Source organism: Mizuhopecten yessoensis, unplaced genomic scaffold (genome assembly GCF_002113885.1).
Source record: "Mizuhopecten yessoensis strain PY_sf001 unplaced genomic scaffold, ASM211388v2 scaffold10087, whole genome shotgun sequence".
NCBI classification, from domain to species: Eukaryota; Metazoa; Mollusca; class Bivalvia; order Pectinida; family Pectinidae; genus Mizuhopecten; species Mizuhopecten yessoensis.
The window spans coordinates 490,290-514,745 of record NW_018408372.1 but is presented as its reverse complement, the minus strand read 5'-3'; the positions used below and the strand labels follow the sequence as shown (position 1 = coordinate 514,745).

At 35.9% G+C, this 24,456-nt stretch overlaps 2 protein-coding genes across 2 annotated transcripts; one reads left to right on the top strand and one right to left on the bottom strand.

Annotated features, from left to right (window-relative positions):
• Positions 1–395: 395 nt before the first annotated feature.
• Positions 396–6,998, top strand: LOC110459489. Its single transcript, XM_021511769.1, has 5 exons — positions 396–498; positions 2,478–2,543; positions 3,477–3,558; positions 5,335–5,531; positions 6,676–6,998. Exons 1-5 carry the CDS (start codon positions 474–476, stop codon positions 6,855–6,857), a joined length of 552 nt encoding a protein of 183 aa, XP_021367444.1. The 5' UTR covers positions 396–473; the 3' UTR covers positions 6,858–6,998.
• Positions 6,999–8,749: 1,751 nt separating this feature from the next.
• On the bottom strand, positions 8,750–20,469 carry LOC110459494 (discoidin, CUB and LCCL domain-containing protein 2-like). Its single transcript, XM_021511775.1, has 8 exons — positions 20,414–20,469; positions 15,671–15,694; positions 14,813–15,015; positions 14,193–14,354; positions 13,477–13,633; positions 12,032–12,277; positions 9,879–9,926; positions 8,750–9,242 (listed from the first exon to the last, which is right to left on the bottom strand). The coding sequence occupies exons 1-8, from the start codon at positions 20,454–20,456 to the stop codon at positions 9,055–9,057; spliced, it is 1,071 nt and encodes a 356-aa protein (XP_021367450.1). The 5' UTR covers positions 20,457–20,469; the 3' UTR covers positions 8,750–9,054.
• Between the last annotated feature and the right edge of the window lie 3,987 nt (positions 20,470–24,456).

Sequence of the window (24,456 nt, the reverse complement as noted above, 5' to 3'; positions counted from 1 at the left end):
ATACGTCATGGGAAACAAACCGAAAAGCTGCGAACCGGTTTGGGATAGAAAGTTATCAAATTATGATAGACTTCGTTTCATAACTTGTGTCGCAGAATTTTAAGTTCCCAAAATATTGTGGGACCGCCGCCATTATATAGAATGCATTTATCTTATCTTGATTAGACCAGAATGATATTACTGAAGGCTCGAGACGAAAGTAAGGCAGCGTTAACGTTTCTCTACGACAGAAGCCAGGTCTATTGAAGGGGGGTCAGAAAACTCGTAACATTGCTAATACCGCGTGCCTTATCATCGGACACCTGACTTTCTGGAGCGAGATAGGAGAATTTTGGTCATCGGGACATTTCGCCCGATTAGGGACCGATGTCAGATACTTGACAAGATAAGGTCGCGCACTTTTATCCCTGGCCCGTCACATCTCCGCCAGTACCCTTCGACACTCGGACACTCCCAGACGGACAAGCATCACCATGAACACACTCACAGCTCTTACTGGTTTGTACACCTATCTTATATATTGACTCATTGTTCAAAAAATGTATTTTTTCCATCAAGTTGAAATTTATTTCCATTAACTGCAAAAGTAGGTCAAATCAATTAAGGTAAACATTTGATTATTGGGGTAAGAAATATAAATTATATCGGTCTTCAGTAATTGCCATGCATGATATATATCATTTTCGAGAATAACATAAATAGATAAATAAACAAATACAAAAATAAATATGTTAAGATAAGCTATTACTGTCTGGTAAAATTTAACGCGCTATTCAAATTGTATAGCAGTATATAATATGAAATGTTTATATGTTGTTAATATCTGCAAAATTGCAATATTAGGAATTAGCTAGGCTACATGCTAAATTCTTACTTCCTACCGATACACGGTATAATGGAGATACGCTACCAATTTACACTAGAAAAATAGTATATTTATGCAAGAATATGAGAAAAAATATTTAACTTGAACTTTCAGCAGTTTTTTCTAATCATTATACGCCTATAACACATATTGGGATAGGATTTTTAATAGTAATAAATGATGCAAGAACGTTCCTCTCTAATAGCTCTAACACTAAAATCATTAATTTGATAACGAAATTCTTTGTCGTAAGCAACATAAGGTGGACCACGATTGGTACGGTTAATATATCTTTGTTGCGCTACCGAAATATTATTGTAGCGCTACCGAAATATTGTTGTAGCGCTACCGAAATATTATTGTAGCGCTACCGAAATATTATGTTATGATTTTTAAAATTATCTCGTACTACTAGATATATTTTTTCTCTAATTTCAAGCAAAGAGAGGCTAGTTGTTTCAATAGTATGTGTTTATGATTATGTTTGGGGTTATACGGTATATATGTTGCCATATAACATCAAAATAATGATGGTTATCTTTTATAATTCAATTTAAAAAGACATCTTCCATTCGCTGCATTCAAAGGCAACGAATTTTTGTTCAGATTCAAATGAGGCGACGGTAGATTAGTGGTTGTGATGGTTAATGTTTGGTACACGCACTTAAGTATTAATCTAAATATACATTTAATGAAAAAATGTATAAGCAATCATACCAGAAAATAGCAGAAAACGTCATAATTACGTTGAGTATCCCTTTCAAAATGACGCGCAGCCGTGTTGTCAAGCGTGACGTCATTAGAATATGGCGCTAATTTTCAATGCATTATATTTTTCATGTTTTATGCTTTTGGTAAATAAAATTGTATGTTAAAGTATACAACAAGGGGGCCTTTCAAAATGTAATAAATAGAAAATTGAATGGTGTGTTCAGTAATAACAGATATATTTCACTCATGTGGGTAATATTTTGATATTTTCACGAGTGCGCCGACACGATATTCCTCTCATTCCTGTGCGTGTATGACCGAATTGTCCTGGGTAAGAAAGCAGGCTATCTTGCACCCCATTCCACGGCCTTGAGGCCACAGTGGGACAACAGTAACCCGGTGTCATGGAATAGGGAGCATTACCGATGCCGCAATGTGGAAATTGGCGTCTCCTTTGTGTGGTTTCTGAGCTAATTCTGATGCTTGGAATGAGTAGAAGATACTCTTTCATGCCAAGCGGCGTATGTAGTATAGGGAAATTCCACCGTCGGGATTTTCAAATTGGTGCCAAACTTTCAGCAAACCTCGGGGTTTACCCAATTTGAAACCCCTCATGTCAGTTTTCCCTAGCTTTAAAACCCGGGCATGAAAGAGTCTTATAATCAATACCCTTCTTCCTTTTTATCTTAACATTTCCTTTATATGTTTCTGTCGATATCTTATAACCCCCTTTTGCCGTTTATTTTGCTGGACAAATGAAGGCAGTATAACGATATTCTATTGTGTAATTTCTACAAACACAATTTTATTCTGAATGACCTACTACCTTCGAAAGACATATCCTAATGAATTAAATTTATCTTTCTTTGAGTTAATTGTTTTCCTTTCTATATATTTTCAGGATTTGCTTTAGTGCTGACGGCATGTGCAATGCCCTTTGACCTCCTGGGAGAACCTCTTTTCACAAGTAAGTAACATTTAAACAAGAAAATGACTTATTTAGTACAAACCGATTACAGAAAAAATGTTCAACACTTTGTTATAATCAATGGTTTTACAATAAAACATATATATTTCAAAAATGATATAGTTAAAAACTGACAAATAAATATTCATTAGAATGTCTTGCATTTTGGAAATCGCAGGGCTTACGTTCTCTTACATGTACGTACAGAGAACGAAAGCGAGTGTAACCCCAGGGATTTCGAGGATGAATGACTTGATGTACACTGTATTTCACAGTCAAACCTGTATTGAGAGACCACCTTTATGTTCGGGGTGTTTATACAATGACATACCTTATTGCAGATCCTAACACTGTTTCAATTAATTATTATGCAAATAACTGCAATGACATTTTAAAAGTGGTCTATCAATACACGTGGTCTCTTAAAACACGTGGTCTCTTAAAACACGTGGTCTATCAACACACGTGGTCTCTTAAAACACGTGGTCTCTTAATAACGGTTGTCTCTCGAGTAGGATTGTTTCCGTTGAATTGTTTCTCCAATGCCCGTTAAGTTTTAAGAGTTGTTATAGCAAATATCGAAATGCATTTTTTTAGATATATAACTGAAAATTTACAGTAATGTTCTGATTCCGTACTGCAGGTAATCATTTTAGATATCTATATATTATCATCTTTCTTATTGAGCTTAACATTTTTAACATATACTGGATGGAGATTTTCTCGCAATCCTCAAAACTCCAATGGTAATTAATAATCAATGACGTTCTCTGCACCAAACTCAAGTTATCGAAAACCATGGCATTTTGAGGTTGGTATTGGGTCATTATGTGATTCAGGCATTGAACATCCGGGTCGTTTATAACTGTAATGTAATTCTGTAATTCCTACAACATTAAGTGCCCGTGGTAAATAGTGCTGCTTTATTCACAGACCCAACCCTGATCACCATGTGTCAGCCAGTGGACGCTCCCGTAAATGGTCGCGTGTACTGCGAATACAACCCTACCAACATGTGAGTAGATCAAGTCACACGGCGATATACATATATGATACAGAGTAGATCAAGCCACACGGCGATATACATATATGATACAGAGTAGATCAAGCCACACGGCGATATACATATATGATACAGAGTAGATCAAGCCACACGGCGATATACATATATGATACAGAGTAGATCAAGCCACACGGCGATATACATATATGATACAGAGTAGATCAAGCCACACGGCGATATACATATATGATACAGAGTAGATCAAGCCACACGGCGATATACATATATGATACAGAGTAGATCAAGCCACACGGCGATATACATATATGATACAGAGTAGATCAAGCCACACGGCGATATACATATATGATACAGAGTAGATCAAGCCACACGGCGATATACATATATGATACAGAGTAGATCAAGCCACACGGCGATATACATATATGATACAGAGTAGATCAAGCCACACGGCGATATACATATATGATACAGAGTAGATCAAGCCACACGGCGATATACATATATGATACAGAGTAGATCAAGCCACACGGCGATATACATATATGATACAGAGTAGATCAAGCCACACGGCGATATACATATATGATACAGAGTAGATCAAGCCACACGGCGATATACATATATGATACAGAGTGGATCAAGCCACACGGCGATATACATATATGATACAGAGTGGATCAAGCCACACGGCAATATACATATATGATACAGAGTGGATCAAGCCACACGGTGATATACATATATGATACAATAAAGCTGGCTTTGCATGTTTAGAGATATTAACACATTTTCAAAATTATCTGATTTGTCGTTATTCATATAGCTATGAAGGCAATTGGATCAGCGTCATTTAATAGTTTCTCCTTCCGTCTCGTTTAACAAGAGACAACGGTTAGAAGAACACAACTGTTTCAGGAATCTCGTTTGTAATAACGACACAGACATTTTGATATCGAAAAAACATGTATAAGTCACATCTTTGTTTAGGTCAATAACATACGAATTGGACGACATATTTTCATTGTTCATTGTTCAAAGGCCGTTCAATTCTTATAAAGTTGAATGGCTATTGCTGATAACTATCACAATAGCAAATTGTGTTATAGAACCACAAACACCATTTTCCAATGAAACATTAAATAATCAGATTCGAAAGATCAGTTTATGCATGGAGGCTCGCGTCAAGTTATATAGATACATGTTAGACACACATTGTAAAGTCGGGGTGCATATATAGTATATACCGCTTTATCACAACCTAGTTTGTAGGTCGTCTCAAAGCGGTTCACACATTATGAACCAATATGCACTTTGGGTTTTTTAGTTACTGATAATGATAACAAAATATGCATGTAGTGTTAATCAAGATTAGAGTGACATAATGTTATTACAATATGGTATCCTATCTATACATATTAATTAATCAGTTCTCCCGTATTTTTTTATTCTAATGATTAAGGGGTGTTACGTGTCCTTACCCCTTTTGTATTAACAGTAGTCTAGACAAATTGTGTTTTCCTGCTTTTTTGGCCTCTAGCGTCCCAGAGGGACCAATCAGCGGTATGGTGCAACACATCATTTTTGACTGTTAATCAATTAGTAAATGTAAACAGTTTAATTGGCATACTGTTAATCAATTAATAAATGTTAACAGTGTAATCCCATTTGTGTGTCGTACGTTCGTCAAAGTAGAACTAAAATTGGCATCATTTACAAAAGCGACAATAATTGATATTTTCTGAGAGATGTACATTACTTTGGTAGGACATGCACCGCGTCCTGTGAAAATGGATTCGTAGCAGATTCAAGCATCATGTTCAGAACTTTGACGTGTACCTACGAGATGCCCTTTCCCACGGTAAACGCCTTTGGTGCTTGCCGAATGGCTGTTCCAACCTTGGCGCCAACCTTACAACCAACCTTCACAGACTCACCTGTTGTCGGACCCGTGGTCCATGCCGGTAAGTAATAATGCTATCTGTTTATTATTGGTAATTGTTCTCTATGGAGCTAAAATAACTAATTGAATAAGCAATAACTCGCTCACTAATCAAACGTAACTATGTAACATGTAGTTAAGATGACCCGAATATCAAAGACTCGCATATTCGAATATCTTCAATAGGAATTATCAGTTTGGAAATATGAAATATCACAGTTTTACTTTCTACACAAACAATGTACGTATTAAACGTGTCACAACGTTTCAAGACCAATAGGTCCCTATGTCGCGCTGAGCTTGCGATAGCTTGACGAAGGGACCAGTCGGCATTGAAACGTGGTGAACATTTGATACGTACATTGTTTGTGTAGAAAGTAAAACTTCGATATTGTATAATCGAACTTTGATACAATCTTGGATCGAAACATCTTCATTATGAAGACTGATCGATAATGACTATAATTGTGTGTATCAACTGGTTAAGGAAGGCGAAGAAAACAGTCTGCGTTCTTCATTGATATTTTAACCGATCTGTTGGCATGCTTAATAAAATAATGACGTAAATTGGAATATAGACGCAGTGTCGGCACCAACCGTCAATGTAACTTAATATTGGTAAGGAAAGACAGCCGAAACTGAAGACAGGGCCAAATACTTTTGTCGGTAAACCAGTCTAAATGCTGAACATGGCAACACAGTCGTAAATATTAAGTGAACGCATAATTATGACGTCTTTCCTGTTGTTTTGGTGTCTTCAAAGTTCCTGTAAATGTCCTGGTCTGGTTCATTTAATGAACATCTCAAATACATTTTACAGCATTTAATTATTAATATTCATTGTTAAATGTCATGCGTTATGCAATAAGTCTGTTCCAGTTTAACAAGTTGAAAATGCATGTGCTTGTTTCCTGTTTAGCAAGGTATCAAAGGAATTGAATAGATAATTGATCGAAATCGGCTAATATTAGGTCAAATCGGCTAATATTAGGTCAAATTTAGACAGTTTAGTATCAATATTGAGTTCAAATTTTCTCCAAGCGAATTATGGACGTGGTGTTTTTGTACAGCCGACAGTATTTTATGGTATGTTCATGTTTTATAATTATGTTGTTATATTAAACAAAGTTTTGGAGAATTTAAACGATTCTACTTAAACTTTGTAGGACGTTGCATTCACAACGTGATGGAATGCGGTACGGAAGAAGGAGACTTTCAGGCCTGTATGGACTGCAGTAAATATGTGACCTGCTCCGTAAACGGCGCTACTTTGAGGGACTGTCCAGTTGGTCTCCAGTGGGATGATACCGTTAAGCGATGCGAGCGGCGTTCATCTACATGTATGTAAGGGTGCCTTAACTAGTTGAAAATCTACAAGAAGGGCGTTCCTTGCAAAAAGGCACAGTTGACTTCGTCCGGGTACTCATCTTTACCGTTTTTGATATTATAATTGCATCATATTCAACCACATTAAACTTATTCACAATAATGTTATTTTTGTTTGTTTGTCTGTCATTTTCCCAGTCACATGTTCGGTTGTGTACGTTTCATGTAAGACTTATCGTGTTTTTATTATAACCCAACCTCAGCCTTTTTTAGGGGGTATTATTATCTCTTTGTCAGGGTGTCTTATGTCCTGCTAGGTGTCTTCGGCATTACCGACATCAGTTCCGCGCTATCACAAGGAGACAAACAAGAACATATCGCAGCCTCCCAAAACACGCACGCATACACTAAACGCATGCATCTTGCACACAGGGGAGGCCGTCCTTGAATACAATACTAAACAAAACAAAACCAACGCAATTTGATCAGCATCATTTTGAAGCTTCTCCCCCGCCTCGAACAACATGAGACAAGCGTTAGAAGCAAATATTTTGGTGACGTTACGTTGTTCCAGGAATCTATCGTTTGCACTGACGACACAGATACTTCAATATCGAAAATTTAAGGGAATCTCTAAATTTATGTCAATAACTAAAAATTAAAAATCTTAACAGAATGATTGAGCGATATTTTTGCAACGTTCATGCTGGTATGAAATTGAAAATAATCCGTTGAACTGTTATATATATCGGGGTATGGTTGCTCCAATTCCTAAATATTATAAGATTATAATCATTCGATGTTAGAATAGTCATCAAGAAGCATATCTTCTGAAAATCCTGATATTTAGATAAAGTTCTAGAGAAGCAACTTAACTGTGACATATAAGCCCCATCAGCAGCCAAGACTGACAAATGGACCTCTACAAGCAAAATGTACATAGTATAAATTACATACAAAATGTATTTAAAAAAATTGCGGCGGTATATTGTGATAATCAACGTCACATCAACCCTGAATTTAGCATGTAACTTTATCATTACATTGTGTATATGATACACAATGGGAGAATAGGGTAAGAGAAAAAGAACCATTCACCCCCTTGTGGGTGTGATAGGGTAATCTCAACCCTCGGGGAAAGATTCTTAAGTTGGCAAACAATCGGCAAAGACTCGTGCTTGGCAACTTAAGGATCTTCTCCCTCGGGTTGAGAGTCCCCTATCTCACCCCAAGGGGGTGAAATATACACCTGTCAAGGGTAGGAGAAAATCAATTCCATGACCTGGGTCAGGGTCAGACGGAGTCTTTGACGTCCTTAACAATCGCAGTTTGAGCTTTAGGATAGCACGGTAGTTTAGTGGTAGGACGCCGGCCTCGTGACCGAATGGTTGCGGGTTCGAGTCACGGCACGGCACTGTGTTGTATCTGTTCCAGTCTACTCAGCTATAAATGAGTACGTGGCTGGGCAGTTCTAGAACTGTTGAATGGCAGCACCGGCTGTATGCTTCCCAGGGGGCCGAGAACGATAATGGCTGGTTGCAAAACTCTTAAACCATGGATAGTAATTGTGAACAACTTTGAGACGCCCCAAGAACTAAGTTTTGATCAAGCGGTATATTATTATTATTTTAATGATAATTTATATGCAAATGAGAAAACAATGTCGGGCGGTATAATTATCGTGGTTATACTATTGCAAATCATTTTGATTGACCAAACAGATGTCGTGTTACATCTCAAATTAATTCGATTTTTAATAGTTGATATTGATATAATGGAAACCAAAATAATGCAAGATATTATATAACTCTATCTTATTGTGAGAAAAAACAGTTTGTTTGATGATGGACATGTTGTCAATATCGATGTTATTTAAGTGGAAAATTGAGTTTTGCCTTGCACAGAATAAACGTTAACAACGACGAACAATATTCGCAAAAGAAATCTTTATTATACACATATTGAATAATATCTTCAAAATATCAACTATAATCGGGACAAGAAGGAAAATTACATGTTGAAAATATATGACATTGAGTTATATCAGAATTCAAATTATAATGTAAAATTTGTTATCATTGTCTATTCTTTTTACAAAATTAGTCTTTCTAATTGGTCACTGCAGGCCTTAACAACTAGCAGGATTTCCGCCAGTCTCTTACATCTGCTGCAGTGTCTCTTAATACAAAGGTTACATCTCCAGTTTTGAAATAGCGTTGTTAACAGTTTGCGACTGGCCAATCACAAATCGACAGTGCGTCATTCCAGACCAAGCCTGCTGGGCAGGGCATAGTGTATAAAATACCGTTGGAACAGGCGACATACGTGGGCATTTCACAGGATTTCTTAGTCGTACTACACCCCTGGTAGTCTCCGTTAGCTTTGCCCTTGCAATCACTGACGCAAGCTAAAAAAAAGTACACAAACCTTAATTATGTTTTCAGTATATGAGATGGACCTAAGACATTCCATATTGTCTGCACCTTAAACATTGGATAATAACTACAGTACAAGTACGCCAACAATGATTTTCACCACACCATACAGCTGTTTTGTCCTTCTGAGACTCCTCGATGATACTGGGGCCAAATAGTGAGGAATCAAATCTGGTCTGAGCTGCTGTTGAAACAGAAGGGCAGGCGTGTAGCCCCCCCTTGATAAAAAGCCAGGTGAAGCAGTGGAAATGATACGTAACAGAACGGAAATCGTAGCTATGTCATTAACGACCACTACCGGCTATCATAGCTTTGGAATATAAAACACCTACCGGCAAAAAATCGCTAGAAACACGAAGTACATATAAACTGCTAGTAATTCTATATGGAAAGCGAAACGAGGTAAACAAGTAAACTTCACCATATCACCATTACGTCCGTCTAAAACGTTTCTGTCTCAGAATGAATATACATATGTTGCAGTTCAGCAAATGGATAATTTATTCATAAACCCGTTATAACATTATATTTACAGCATTTGTCTATTACAGATACTTGTAGACCATGTTGGAATAAAAAAATAAGAAATCATTGCAATCTGTACTTACGGACAGCGGGAACGTTTCCTGCCAGAGTAGCAATTGCTGGAGCTCCCGCTGAAATATAAAGGAGTTTGATCAATAGGTTTGGTTTGTTTTGGTTTGATTTTGTTGAACGTCCTAATAAAAGCTAAGGACGTGACTCCATGTGTGAAGTGTATGTGTGCCGGACACAGGGTATGTTGGTGTACTTGCCTCCTTGTGAAAGCGCAGATCTGATGCCGACTTTTTAGTGATATCTCACTGAAATACCATACCGAAGGCACCAAGCATATCATTCCGCCTGGTCACATTATAACAACCGGTGACAAGGTGTTGGACATAACCCATTGCCTTCCTCACCAGGGTAAACGTTTAACATTTAAAACAAAATTGAGGTGTTGCCAAGCAAGTCGCTAGGAAATAATAGATAGTTAGAAGAAGATAGAAATATATAGATCCCAAATATTGCAATGGGTGCAGCAAATATATTTTGGTCGCTTTTGTGTCCCCAAGTAGAGGACAAAAAGCAAATCCCCAATTCTGACGGGGTTCACACATTAGTCGCCTCTAACGATACATACAGTGGGTAACAACAGTACAAGTGTGTTATTTTCTCGATCCCTGACCTGCAGGTTAAGCGTGGATTTTCTCGATCCCTGACCTGCAGGTTAAGCGTGGTCAATAGACAACTACATGAATTAGCACTGTATTTGACTAATATTTGTATGCAAATACACATGTTCTAAATAGCTATTTTATAAACGTAATTGTTTATAATTACGTTTTTTCTTCAATTTACAAGTACATAGTTACAAATGACTGGTAAGTAATTGTATACTATAACATGAACAACACAAAAGAACCATTTCAAAAGCCGATATTATATGTTAATTGCCGTTAACTGAGATCAGCATGATTGGTTTTCCCTATAAAATTCATGCTTCCTGGTGTGAACTCGAATCGGGTGACAGAGATCTAGTGATAGAAGAAAAGTATTCATTGTGACGTCATGTTAAGTTCCTGCTCATATCAGATACACCTCATATAGAAAAGTTACACGTGTTTTAATAGACAGCGAAAAATCTATTCGATATCGAGCTTTCTGAAGCTAACATACATACATATACCTTAAAACCTTCAGTGTTGATTCCTTAAAGATCTTCTGATAACATGTGCACGGAGCTTACACAAGTACGGCAATTGTAATACATTTCTTACTCAGGTAAGAGGAAGATATGATGTTCTGTTTCACAAGTTTTCAAAAGGTTACCTATATTCCACAAACTGAACAGGGGTACGCGCTGACGGGAGAAATGATGGTTTGTCCACCGGACATGTGACCTGTCTTGACCAGTCACATTGAACCGAAGGTGAAGTATAAGTAAGCATTTTCATGTTTGTGTGCAAAGCTTTGCACTTCATGTAGATTGTAAGTGACACATCGACACAGTTCAATGCTTATATTTACCATTTCCGGTAATGAAGATAAAAAACTTTGAATTTATTTAAGTACAGCACATAGTTCAAATCAGTATATGCAACGCGTATCCTCGTTAAATGAAAAGAAAACCACCTTTCATAGATGGCCATTGGTATCTAACGCATTACAATTATGACGTCATGATGATCATGATGTCAACGCCTAGGCAATGAAATTTAATCGGTCCTAACTTGGTAGGGATATGCAATTGCAGTGCTATAAAGAGGTTAATATAATTATTTATTTGATGTTGTTTTACCACAACTATGAAACATTTTCTATCAGCTTATATGGAGGCACGGTAGTCTAGTGGTAGGACGCCAGGCTCGTGACCGAAGGATTGTGGGTTCGAGTCACGGCACGGCACTGTGTTGTATCTTTGAGCAAGATACTTTACTCCGCTTATTCTAGTCTACTCAGTTGTATATGAGTACGTGGTTGGGCAGTGCTAGAATTGTAGAATGCTAGCTGTGAGCACCGAAATGGCAGCACCGGCTGTATGCTCATCAGGGTGTTGAGAAAGTTATTGGCTGGTTGCAAAGGCCCTATAACCACGGATAACAATTTGTGAACCGCTTGGAGACGACCTACGACCTAGGTTGTGATAAAGCGGTATATAAGAACCTCGAATTATTATTATATATATGCATCACTCTTGTTGATTCATATAATGATATGTATAATATTATGTTTAACTTACCTGTTGTGCCAGCATTTGTTGTAGCTTGGGCGGCGCTCGCTGTCGTTTTAACGATGGCCGCTGTCGTCAAAGCTGCTTTGGCTGTGGTCTGTTGGTTTTGAGTTGTTGTTTGTTGACTTTGAGCTGTTGTTTGTTGCTGACTTTGAGCTGTTGTTTGTTGTTGACTCTGGGCTGTTGTTTGTTGCTGACTTTGAGCTGTTGTCTGCGGCTGAGCCGAAGTGGGCAGTGGCGTGGTTGTCATAGGAGCTACAACAGAAGAAATGTGTAGACATCTAATATGTCCATATATCTCCGGAACTCATGTCGTGTGTGAAACTTTATTTAACTACAATTTGACTTAATTCGATCGGGTTTTTTAAATCACAAAATCAGTTCAATTACTCAGCAGGATTGTTTACATTTCTAGGCTATCCGTCTTAAACAAAACACATTTACACATAGGTACGCTGTCATAGTGCACACAGTAAAGACACAAATTGACTGCAAATAAAAAAAAACAGTATGCATTTTATCTATATGTTATGTTTTGAAAATATCCTAAGTTGGATTGGGAACAATAAGGCTTAAAGTTTATTATTTGTGTAAATATAAACACATAAAGATACTCAAATATTGTATTAATTGTAAAGATAATCATAATAGGAAACATTCACTGGGATACTCTGTAAATGTTAGGGATTACAAACTAAGGTCAGATTGTGATTTTTATCTTTTCGCATAAATGTATATATAGTAAACTTGGTAATAGTCCGGTAGTTTTTTGAACAATGCATAAATATATATATGAAGAGATTAGGCACGTATTATTGCAACTTATCAACCAAGGTCTTCTCTCAACATACAATACAAGTACCATTATAGCAATAGAGACAGGCATGTTATCAAATATTATACAATCTAAAAGTTTAAATCTATTTGCCGGCTTTGATGAACTATTGCACGTTTAAACAGCTCGTCAGCTCATATCATCGTCGATACTCCAGGGGTTCCGCTTTCTTGCACTTTCTACATCCTGGAATATGTCAGGCCAAAATTAAAGGCATGCAGGTAGCTATTTGATTGGTCACAGGTAGAAACAATCCTGACAAACCGCTGTATTAAACACTGTCCTTTGCAATTTACAAAGGAGCGACACAAGACTAGAAAACAAGTTAATTTCACCATTATCCTTGCCAAAGAATTCTTTTCATGTATAGAAAGGATCAAACTAGCCTTCTTGTGTCATCCACAACTTGGCGCACACCGAACTTTCGATTTTGTCATGGCATATGCCAGGGCTGCTGAGAGCTTAAGTGAGCGTAACCACTAGCTTATCGAGGATGGATCAAAGAACGAGAATATATTAAAAAAAAAGTCAAAGTTGTAACCATAGGATTTCGACGATGAACACCTGGAGGGTTGCTAAATGTTTAGGTAGCACGGGTACATGTGCGTGAGTTGTCTACCTTTTTGACTTTGGTCAATTTGACATCCCAAAAGATCAAACCGCATAGAGATGTTCTGAGACCAGGCCTCCGGGATGATGCGGACGTACTTGGCGAACACAGGGCACGGGAGACTACTTGTTTCTATGGTGTCAGAATCTATGTTACCTCGGAAGATCTGAAAACAAACAATAATGATATAATTATGTACAGAGCAAATTCCCAGAAAAGTGTGATATCCACTTCTTGTTTTACGAAGAATCCACTTCATGATTCCAATAATGCAGCAAATAGGTCTATTGAAGAAATATTATTATGATTTAGCGCTGTAGCGACCGCTATATATGAACTTTACAAGAAGAAATAGGCAATAAGATCAGTGTATTTTTGACGCTTCTCCTCCTGCCGCACTTTACCTGCAATTCTCGTAGGAAGAAAACTTTTAGGTGAGTTTAAGAAAAATACTGTTTTTTCATTGATGATAAAGACACTCTGGTACCGTAAATATCATATAAGGTGAAGAGTACACAAACTGACACGAATCGGCTATAACCAATTACATATGGTTATTCACATAATGTTTATATCGTAACAGTTACTAGTTAAACTTGAGATAACGTCATGTGGAATGAAACCACACAAGAACTATAAGAAGAATGTCTATTAGCCACATAATGACATTTTTGCATATTTTGACAGAACACTATATTAAGTAGTAAGTAAAATCAATCCCCTACCTTGTCCTTTCCGTTTGTACCGGTGACCCTTGTGAAATTGACACCATCCATGCTCGTGGCCACGTGGTATAAGTTGACATATTCTATGCTGTTCTCACTGGGAAGTATATTCCGTCCCTGTGTCATGACTCCTCTGATGAGACTTGCATCTTTCAATTCAACCTGTGTGATATATTAAAGATCTAGACTATCAAAGGCTCTATTGGAACATGAATGTTTGGCCAAGCAAAAACATTTACAATTTAGCCAAGGTAATTCGGTTTTAAATCCAGGATATGTTTGTTATTTTACAAAGAGGGCAACTATAACGATAAATTTAAAGATAATTCCAATATTTTGTTTGAAGACAAAGGGGATAGCATTTAACTCATTCCCCCCTGACGTCACATTTGAACTCTTCCAATTCGAACGCTGGAATAGTTCATTATAATATTTCAGGGCTGAATGAGTAAAAAGAATATTAATCTGTTTTAAGATACTGAAGAACATATGACAAAAGGTGGGGTACGACGTGCTAAGGAGCTCTTCCACGAACACGGTCTTACAAGCAAGCGCTGCTTCTGAAACCGAATCGGTATAACCTTTAACTGGTTTTATCTTTTTAGTTTGACAAAACTCACCTGGATGTATTCCTTTTTGGAATTTTGAGTGGGCGCCCATGATCCCTGGATATAAGTTCCATTTGGTAGCTGGCTAGCAGTAGTGTTAAGGCGACCCCTTTCAGGTCCAGCGTAGATGTTTCCGTTTAGACTGCTCGAAGCGGTGATGTGGTCATCCGGGACTCCATACGGACCAGTGACAAGGTTTTGCGCACAAGGATCAGCTACGAAAATGCAAGGTTACAACAATCCATATTATCAATAACAAAACGTCAATTTACTTTGATATTTGTTGAGAGAAAAAAAATCATATAGTTTTATAAGTTGTATGTTGTATGTATACAATGAATTGTGCTACCGGAGATATTTACTGATACCATGGACTTAGATAGCATCTAATCTAATTCTGTGCTGAAACGTATGTTTAAAATTATTGCAATATCAAAATTGCTGCATTTTCATAGGTACTAAAGCTACACAAGATATTTCAACCAGTCGATATGTTTTTCTGTAGCATGCTAAATTTCATAAAATATAGAAGATAGCTTTCAAGATTTGTTTTTCTTTAAATTAAACAGATTAATAATCCCCGAGTTATTTTAACGGTCCGCCCAAAATGAATGAAAGATATTGACTTAAGACTTAACATTATTACTACTAAATATAAAGTTGTCAGCGCCGTAGTTATAATAAATTACCACCAGTATGATCCGGGTGAAAACAGTAAAAAATGTTGAAGCCCTCCCCCTCGCCTTACTACAATCTCCAAAAATATATATAAAAAGACACACACGCCACACTACAGTAAAACACAAGAAAACACAAGTCTTTGTAATGTTGAAATATGTAAGGTAAAGCAGGTATGTGATTTATACTTACAAGTGGCAGCTACAGCGATGGCAACTGAAACAAGCAATGATTCATCGATACAAATTGTCAGCCCAACAACACACACATGTCATACGAGCCATAACAGTTGACACAGGCGATGATAAGACAGACAAAAATAAGTCAAACAACGTAGAAAAGAATGATTTTAACCTTTGAACCATGTTCATAAATATTTTAATGTGGGAATACCAATATCCGTGAAAGACTAACCATTCGCAAAACTTTTTAATTCGCTATACAAAACATAGTATACACATTCATTGTCTCAACAAATATTAGTGATAATATAGTTTGCACTCTAGATAACTCGCGAAGTTAGCTGGAAATGGAAATCTCCTGAAAAATAAATGGTTATATAGTTCAGTTAACCCTCGATTTAATGCCCCTCGTTTCCTCTGCCACCTCGCTTATCGCCATCTTATTCAATGTCCCATTTTCTCGTTTTCTGAAGAATTCCTTTATAACGACAACTTTCTACCGGATATTGGTAGCAGTATATTGAGGTTTTACTGTATACGAAAGTCTAAAATGTTTTACGGTACAAAGACGTCAGGGCTATATAGGGAAAAGGAAATGCACACTAGCATTTTACACTACATCGTATTGAACAAATAAAAATTAGTGTTATCTGTTTGTCCTGAACAGTGTTTGATGATGTGGTTAGATCGTCACCGTACATTGTACATTCAAAGCTCTAGACAACGGAAAACAACGATCAAGTTAACTGTTGAAGTATTTGGTAAAAGTTAGAGGACTTTAATGGAAATTGCCAGGCTTGGATTTTCTGAATCGCTGGATTCTCCATTGTCATAGCCTTGTAACAATGTGTTGGTACATACAAATCGGACAAGTATCAGATACGTATCCCCAGTTAACCATACCCTGTCGTTTATCAGATACTTATCCCCAGTTAACTATACCCTGTCGTGTATCAGATACTTATCCCCAGTTACCTATACTCTGTCGTGTATCAGATACTTATCCCCAGTTAATTATACCCTGTCGTGTATCAGATACTTATCCCCAGTTACCTATATATTGTCGTGTATCAGATACTTATCCCCAGTTAACCATACACTGTCGTTTATCAGATACTTATCCACAGTTACATATACTTGGAGTGAAATGCCGATGATAACATGTCACCGAAAGTACAAACACTGGACGATAATGATCAAGGTATGGTTAGCTTGAAATATTTGTGAATTATATATCCATGTTTATAAAATGCTTATACATATTGTCGTATACATGAAATTCTCACTAACAGCTTGTAATAGTACATTTATATGGACACACACATATAACAGGTCTATTCATTAATGTCCTGACGTAGTTATTATACATAAAGTCAAGTCGTATAGAACAGGTAATAACACACACGCTTTATTTCAAAGAAAGCGAACGGCTTAAGATAACAAGGATATACTTAGGTGAATATTTTAACATACTTCACACTATCTGAACGTTTGTTTTGGACTTGGAACATGTCTCGTGTGAGAAGTTGTATGTTTAATTATATTATGTCTGTACATCCTGTTTATTTCACCATAAATCAATAGTTGTTACAATAAAGATTGTGGTGGTGTACATATACACAGTTATCATGATCTAGACCACTGGCGTTAGCGTACAATAAACTTAACTTATTTATGAGAACTGAAATATATTAGTTTATTTAATTTGTAAATAATCAGTACTCCTTTAAATCTTCATACATTCCGGTGTTAACGCACTTGGCCCTCTGTTTTAAAAGTAGTTAGGACAATGGTGATTCCCTACTTGTTGTCGTTATGTGCCTCTAATGATTTAGATGACGAAATTCATTTTATTCTTAAATGTCCATTTTATTCCGATTTACGCAATTCATTTAATCAACCTTTCTATAACAGATATACAAGTATGCATAAATTAATTAAGTTGTTATCCACTGAAAATAAAAAAGAAATAACCAACTTGGCCAAATATGCAAGAATCGCTAATAGACGTCGACAAAATGTACTGAATTAAATCAAATGTATCTAGTGTTTGTCATTAATACATTAGTATGTCCGTATCATCAAATATTATTCTATAATTAATTACATTATTTCAGCAGAGCAAGATATATCTCTTCTAGGAGTAGGTGCGGAAGTGGTGTGTATGTGTGTTGGTGTTTAATTGTTTACTTTATGTTGCACTGTATATATGCACAACTGATAAGCTGTAAAGCTTAAGGAAATAAATGAACTTGAACTTGAATTTGAACCTAACAACATCGATAAGTCCAAGAAAGAGGACACATCAGTGCGATGCAGTGTGGTTTATTTTCGGTAAACTGTAGGCCTACCTATTACCAGATCTTAAAGTTGCCCTCGCGTGTGTTGTGTTATGTTCATTTTTCATAAAACGTTGCAATCGCTTAGCAAATTACATTCTATTTTTTTTATTTAAAATACATATCGTATGTACAAAATCTATATCGAAATCCCAAAGGTACCTTTATTATTGATTATGAATGATAGAAACACATTCTTTTTATTGACCGTGCTATGCAGGTACTGATATCAATAGTAGCTAGTTTCAGCTTGTAAGTGTTTAAAAGCTAATTTTTCAAGTTTTCAAATGAAAAAAAAGATTTACATAAGGAATTCGGATTTTTAAAGAGAGATTGGTTCTTGACACATCATGGTCATTCTAATTTATATGATACAATGAGGTGATGTTGTTGTCAGGACTCCATAGTCCACGCTTTCCTGGGTTTCCTGTTATATTTATCGAGATGCCTGGTTAGGTTTTTATTAATGTGTTTAACACTTTCATAAATGTTTCTATAATGAAATGGAACAGCAAATTTTAGTTACATGTAAATGGATACGAAACTGCTCTATATAACTAAACGATGTGTAATTTTTAGGAAGGATTTTTGATGCCGTAGGTAGGCTGGTATCGTAAAGGTATCGGAGCTTTGAGAACAAAACAAATGTAAAGGTGGATTATTCGCGGGGTTCAATATTTTTGCCATTTTCACAGTAACGATTTTCCGCGAAACCCCCCCCCCCCATAAAAATAAAAGGATTAAATCGAACCTTCCCTTAATTTTGCATACCTTGGTAACTAGACCGCCAATAATGAATCCTGCCTAATTGATCAATTGTGTAAATCGTGATCATTAGGAACCCCAGGAAAATGACATTTATAGAAATGTTAAGTGTCCTTTACTATATAAGATATAATTTCACATACATAATTTCATATATCTCACTTAAAGCAACTTGTAAAGCATTCAAAATGCTAAGGTAGAAAGTACAGGCAAATATCAGAACGCCTTTTCGCTTTAATAGAAAACAATAGGACTGACCAAGAATATACTCTGTTTTATCACTAGAAATATAAAAAGGGGGCAAATATTTAAACACTTTTTAAGCCCAGAAGGACAAGCTTCTGTTATATTGTTGAAGGCACCATATTGCCATCTCATCCATTTTAGACCTGGTAATACACACAACAAATAATCTGTTTTCACCCACGTGACACGCCACCTACATGTTAGTACGGTGCTGTTGACAACATGTTGACAAAATCAAGACATTTCCTGAAAAGGACCTTGGGCAAATTGAATGATTAACTGCGATTTATAGGCATTTTCTGGTTTTTCTTTTATATAAAATAGATAACTCTCCGTAAGAATATATATATGAACGGCATTACTAGGAGTACATGAAGATGTTCTTGCAGTTCCCGTGGTTTAAAATATGAAGACGTCAGACAGTTTGTTTATCATAAACAATGACGCATCCGAACCTTTAACCAGACATAATAAAATTTCATTTTTTTTTTAAATTTCATCACCATCAACTTATTACTTTAACACCCTCAACTTTTGTTAGCTGTCACAACTACTTAGTAACGTAAGAAAACATTGACATTCTTAAAAAAAATAGATCGTAGAAATTCTAATAGCGAATTGTTTTTGTACGAATTGAGGAGAACGGTTAAAAATATCTGTTCTATTGATGATTTCAAAAATTTGCTTGATCGCATCCCGAAAACGACAAAAAGTCATGTATCTAATTGGTTCTTATATATTCCTCTTTTTTTTGACATAAACATTTATGCAGAAAGCAAACAGGCTTTGCTATTTACCCGCGCCTTGGTATAGTCCATAACCTACTCATACGTATGCAGTTGTTGTCAATCCAACCATTCAGACTAAAAATTGGTAATATTGGGAGGTCGGCTTGATTCTTACAATAACCTTACAATTCTATTTCTGAGTGAGAGCTATGTTTACAACTGGAACGACTATAAAACATATCAAACACAAGTTTCAGGTGTCTTTTCAAATCTCCATATAACGTTTTATCATTTCTAAGGAGATACTAACGAAAATGATGTAACGTAATTCAGTGTAGATATTCTGCAATTATATCTGACATAAAACAGTTTTCCACATTTCTATACCTATCTCTCTAAAAACAAGAATAATTTGATGTGAATTTTAGTATATATTAACATCGCAGAGAGAGAGAGAGAGGTTAAAAACTATAATAAGTGTATATATTGATCTACAATCTATGTTTTGTTGGCTACCGCAACTACTTAGTAACATTAGAAAACATTGGCATTCATGAAAAAATTAAGATCGTAGAAATTCTAATAGCGAATTACAAGGCAAAAATATACATCAAACTGAATAATTCTAGAAAAAATCACAAAAGATCGTATTGGTCGATAACACGGAGGACTTACCCAAGAAAACGCTGGTGTACTGTAAAACCTTCATCCTGAACATCACTTGTCAAAACTGAAGAGATTGTAGTCCTGGATTAATTTTGACCTATATAGGTCTACCCTTGTGCAAACAGCGCAGAGCCAGCCCCTTATCCTGGCCAGCCGAGCCTGGGAGGGTCCGTCCTCACATATGTCGGTTACCAGGACGAAGGGGCCATATCGAGTATTGAGGGGCGTAAAGTCATTGACTAATTAGATTTCAATAAAGGGCTGACTTCGGTAGTCAATAGACAGTAGAGTGTGTAATATCCGGACTAGAAGACAGGAAAACTTTGTTCCGGAGAAGATGGAACTTGCTTGTAACAACTGAACATTGTGAATCGGTGTAGGATTATCAAATCCCCTGACTTTACGATACGTTGTCTAAACCTCCGGATGGATACTATCTCAATTTATTTAACGTAAATGGATTATCCTAATTGTGGACTTAATGACGGTTTGGACAAATTCCGGATGTTTCTTTGAGATTTGTTGGAGAAGATGGTTTGTGTTGTTTTCCGAGGATTTCTAAGGAATGGGGAATTTAGTCAAGAGCGGACGTACGATCAAAGTTCAATCAATATTGTTACCTGTCTTATTTTCTTTGTTTCACGCTCTTGTCAGCTTACAACAGATCCACATATCATGATGCAGGAACACGGTTTCTTTTGACCAGCGGCATGGCTTATAATATATTCACTTAACTCATTATTAATTTCAAATTAACCAGTATACCTTTCCAATTTTTGAATATCATACAATAAAAGAATGTACGCACCATCCTTTCAGTTTCAACAGAAGTTTCAACTAATTTGGATTTCCACGTTTTGGGTCCTAACATCACCGATGAGTCGTAGAAGGCCGAAACAGATGTGTGGTGCATTGTAATGCATTTCGGCATGTGTGTAGCTATAACAAATTGTATAGGTGCAATTACACATGTGTGTATCTGTAACAGATTGTATAGGTACAATTACACATGTGTGTATCTATAACAGATTGAATAGGTGCAATTACACATGTGTGTATCTGTAACAAATTGTAAAGGTGCATTTACACATGTGTGTATCTGTAACAAATTGTATAGGTGCAATTACACATGTGTGCATTTATAACATATTGTATAGGTGCAATTACACATGTGTGTATCTGTCACAAATTGTATAGGTGCAATTACACATGTGTGTATCTGTAACAGATTGTATAGGTACAATTAGAAGGCCGAAACAGATGTGTGGTGCATTGTAATGCATTTCGGCATGTATGTAGCGATAACAAATTGTATAGGTGCAATTACACATGTGTGTATCTATAACAAATTGTAAAGGTGCAATTACACATGTGTATATCTGTAACAAATGTTTGGGTGCAATTACACATGTCTGTATCTATAACAGATTGTATAGGTGCAATAAAACATGTGTGTATCTATAACAAATTGTATTTGTAAAGGTGCAATTATACATGTGTATATCTGTAACAGATGTTTGGGTGCAATTACACATGTGTGTATCTATAACAAATTGTATAGGTGCAACTACACATGTGTGTATCTATAGGAAATTGTATATGTGCAATTGCACATGTGTGTATCTATAACAGATTGTATAGGTGCAATTACACATGTGTGTATCTATAACAAATTGTATGGCTGCAATTACACATGTGTGTATCTGTAACAGATTGTATAGGTGCAGTTACACATGTGTGTATCTATTACTGTGTATCTATAACAAATTGTATAGGTGCAATTACACATGTATGTATCCATTACAAATTGTATATGTGCAATTACACATGTGTGTATCTGTAACATATTGTATAGATGCAATTACACATGTGTGTATCTAAAACAGATTGTATAGGTGCAATAACACATGTGTGTATCTATAACAAATTTTATAGGTGCAACTACACATGTGTGTATCTATGTCAAATTGTATAGGTGCAATTATACATGTGTGTATCTATAACAAATTGTATAAGTGCAATTACACATGTGTGTATCTATAGGAAATTGTATATGTGCAATTGCACATGTGTGTATCTATAACAGATTGTATAGGTACAATTACACACGTGTGTATCTGTAACAGATTGTATAGGTGCAATTACACATGTGTTTATCTATAACAAATTGTATATGTGCAATTACACATGTGTGTATTTATAACAAATTGTATAAGTGCAATTACACATGTGTGTATCTATAGGAAATTGTATATGTGCAATTGCACATGTGTGTTTCTATAACAGATTGTATAGGTGCAATTACACATGTATGTATCTATTACAAATTGTATATGTGCAATTACACATGTGTGTATCTGTAACAGATTGTATAGGTGCAGTTACACATGTGTGTATCTATTACAAATTAAATAGGTGCAATTACACATGTCTGTATCTATTACAAATTGAATAGGTGCAATTACACATGTGTGTATCTAAACCAGATTGTATAGGTACAATTACACATGTGTGTATCTATAACAAATTGTATATGTGCAATTATACATGTGTGTATCTGTAACAGATTGTATAGGTGCAATAACACATGTGTGTATCGATTACAAATTGAATAGGTGCAATTACACATGTCTGTATTTATAACAAATTGTATAGGTGCAATTACACATGTGTGTATCTTTAACAAATTGTATAGGTGCAATTACACATGTGTGTATCTATAACATATTGTATAGGGGGAATTACACATGTCTGTATTTATAACAAATTGTATATGTGAAATTATACATGTGTGTATCTTTAACAAATTGTATAGGTGTTATTACACATGTGTGTATCTATAACATATTGTATAGGTGGAATTACACATGTCTGTATCTATAACAAATTGTATGGCTACAATTACACATGTGTGTATCTATAACAGATTGTATAGGTATAATTACGCATGTGTGTATCTATAACAAATTGTATAGGTGCAATTACACATGTGTGTAATTATAACAAATTGTATAGGTGTTATTACACATGTGTGTATCTATAACATATTGTATAGGTGGAATTACACATGTCTGTATCTATAACAAATTGTATGGCTACAATTACACATGTGTGTATCTATAACAGATTGTATAGGTACAATTACACATGTGTGTATCTATAACAAATTGTATAGGTACAATTACACATGTGTGTAATTATAACAAATTGTATAGGTGTAATTACACATGTGTGTATCTATAACAGATTGTATAGGTACAATTACACATGTGTGTATCTATAACAAATTGTATAGGTGCAATTACACATGTCTGTATCTATAACAAATTGTATAGGTACAATTACACATGTGTGTAATTATAACAAATTGTATAGGTGCAATTACACATGTGTGTATCTATAACAAATTGTATAGGTGCAATTACACATGTCTGTATCTATAACAAATTGTATGGCTGCAATTACACATGTGTGTATCTATAACAGGTTGTATAGGTACAATTACACATGTGTGTATCTATAACAGATTGTATAGTCGAATTACACATGTGTGTATCTATTACAAATTGAATAGGTGCAATTACGCAATACTGTATCTATAACAAATTGTATAGATGGAATTACACATGTGTGTCTTGCGTTTATCAGACATACACAAGCCTCCGAATGCAACAAACAAATAAATATTTGACATGCTTAAATATTGCCATACTAGTGTTCATTCGCAGAAAGGAATTTTTGTTTGTCACATGCGGAGGCTTTTATTTCTGCATGCTAACTGTCCAAAAACTCCATATTTTGGCTAAACCGGCATATCAACGGCATTGTGTTGCTATGGTATGGCATCTACGCACGCACATTGGACAAAATCTGCACCAAGAAAGATAGCCCGAATTAACCAATATATTCAAGTTAAAATGTTTATTTTTTACGAGGTCAAAAATGCCCTATTCCTTTTATATCTTTTTTAACGCCAGATTTGTCTCGGTCATCAGTTTATCACATTCCAACAGACTATACTCTGTGATAAAAAATCCTTCATGGTGTTGCCT

Bases quoted from the DNA above. Each gene is read 5' to 3' on its own strand.
- LOC110459494 (XM_021511775.1), bottom strand. From the start codon at position 20,456: ATGTTCAGGATGAAGGTTTTACAGTACACCAGCGTTTTCTTGG. The intron at 13,634-14,192 runs GTAGGGGATTGA...GTTTGTTTTCAG, and splicing joins GTACAAACGGAAAGGACAAG to ATCTTCCGAGGTAACATAGA. The intron at 12,278-13,476 runs GTAGACAACTCA...CTTCTGTTGTAG, and splicing joins AATTGACCAAAGTCAAAAAG to CTCCTATGACAACCACGCCA.
- LOC110459489 (XM_021511769.1), top strand. From the start codon at position 474: ATGAACACACTCACAGCTCTTACTG. The intron at 2,544-3,476 runs GTAAGTAACATT...CTTTATTCACAG, and splicing joins GGGAGAACCTCTTTTCACAA to ACCCAACCCTGATCACCATG. The intron at 3,559-5,334 runs GTGAGTAGATCA...TTACTTTGGTAG, and splicing joins GAATACAACCCTACCAACAT to GACATGCACCGCGTCCTGTG.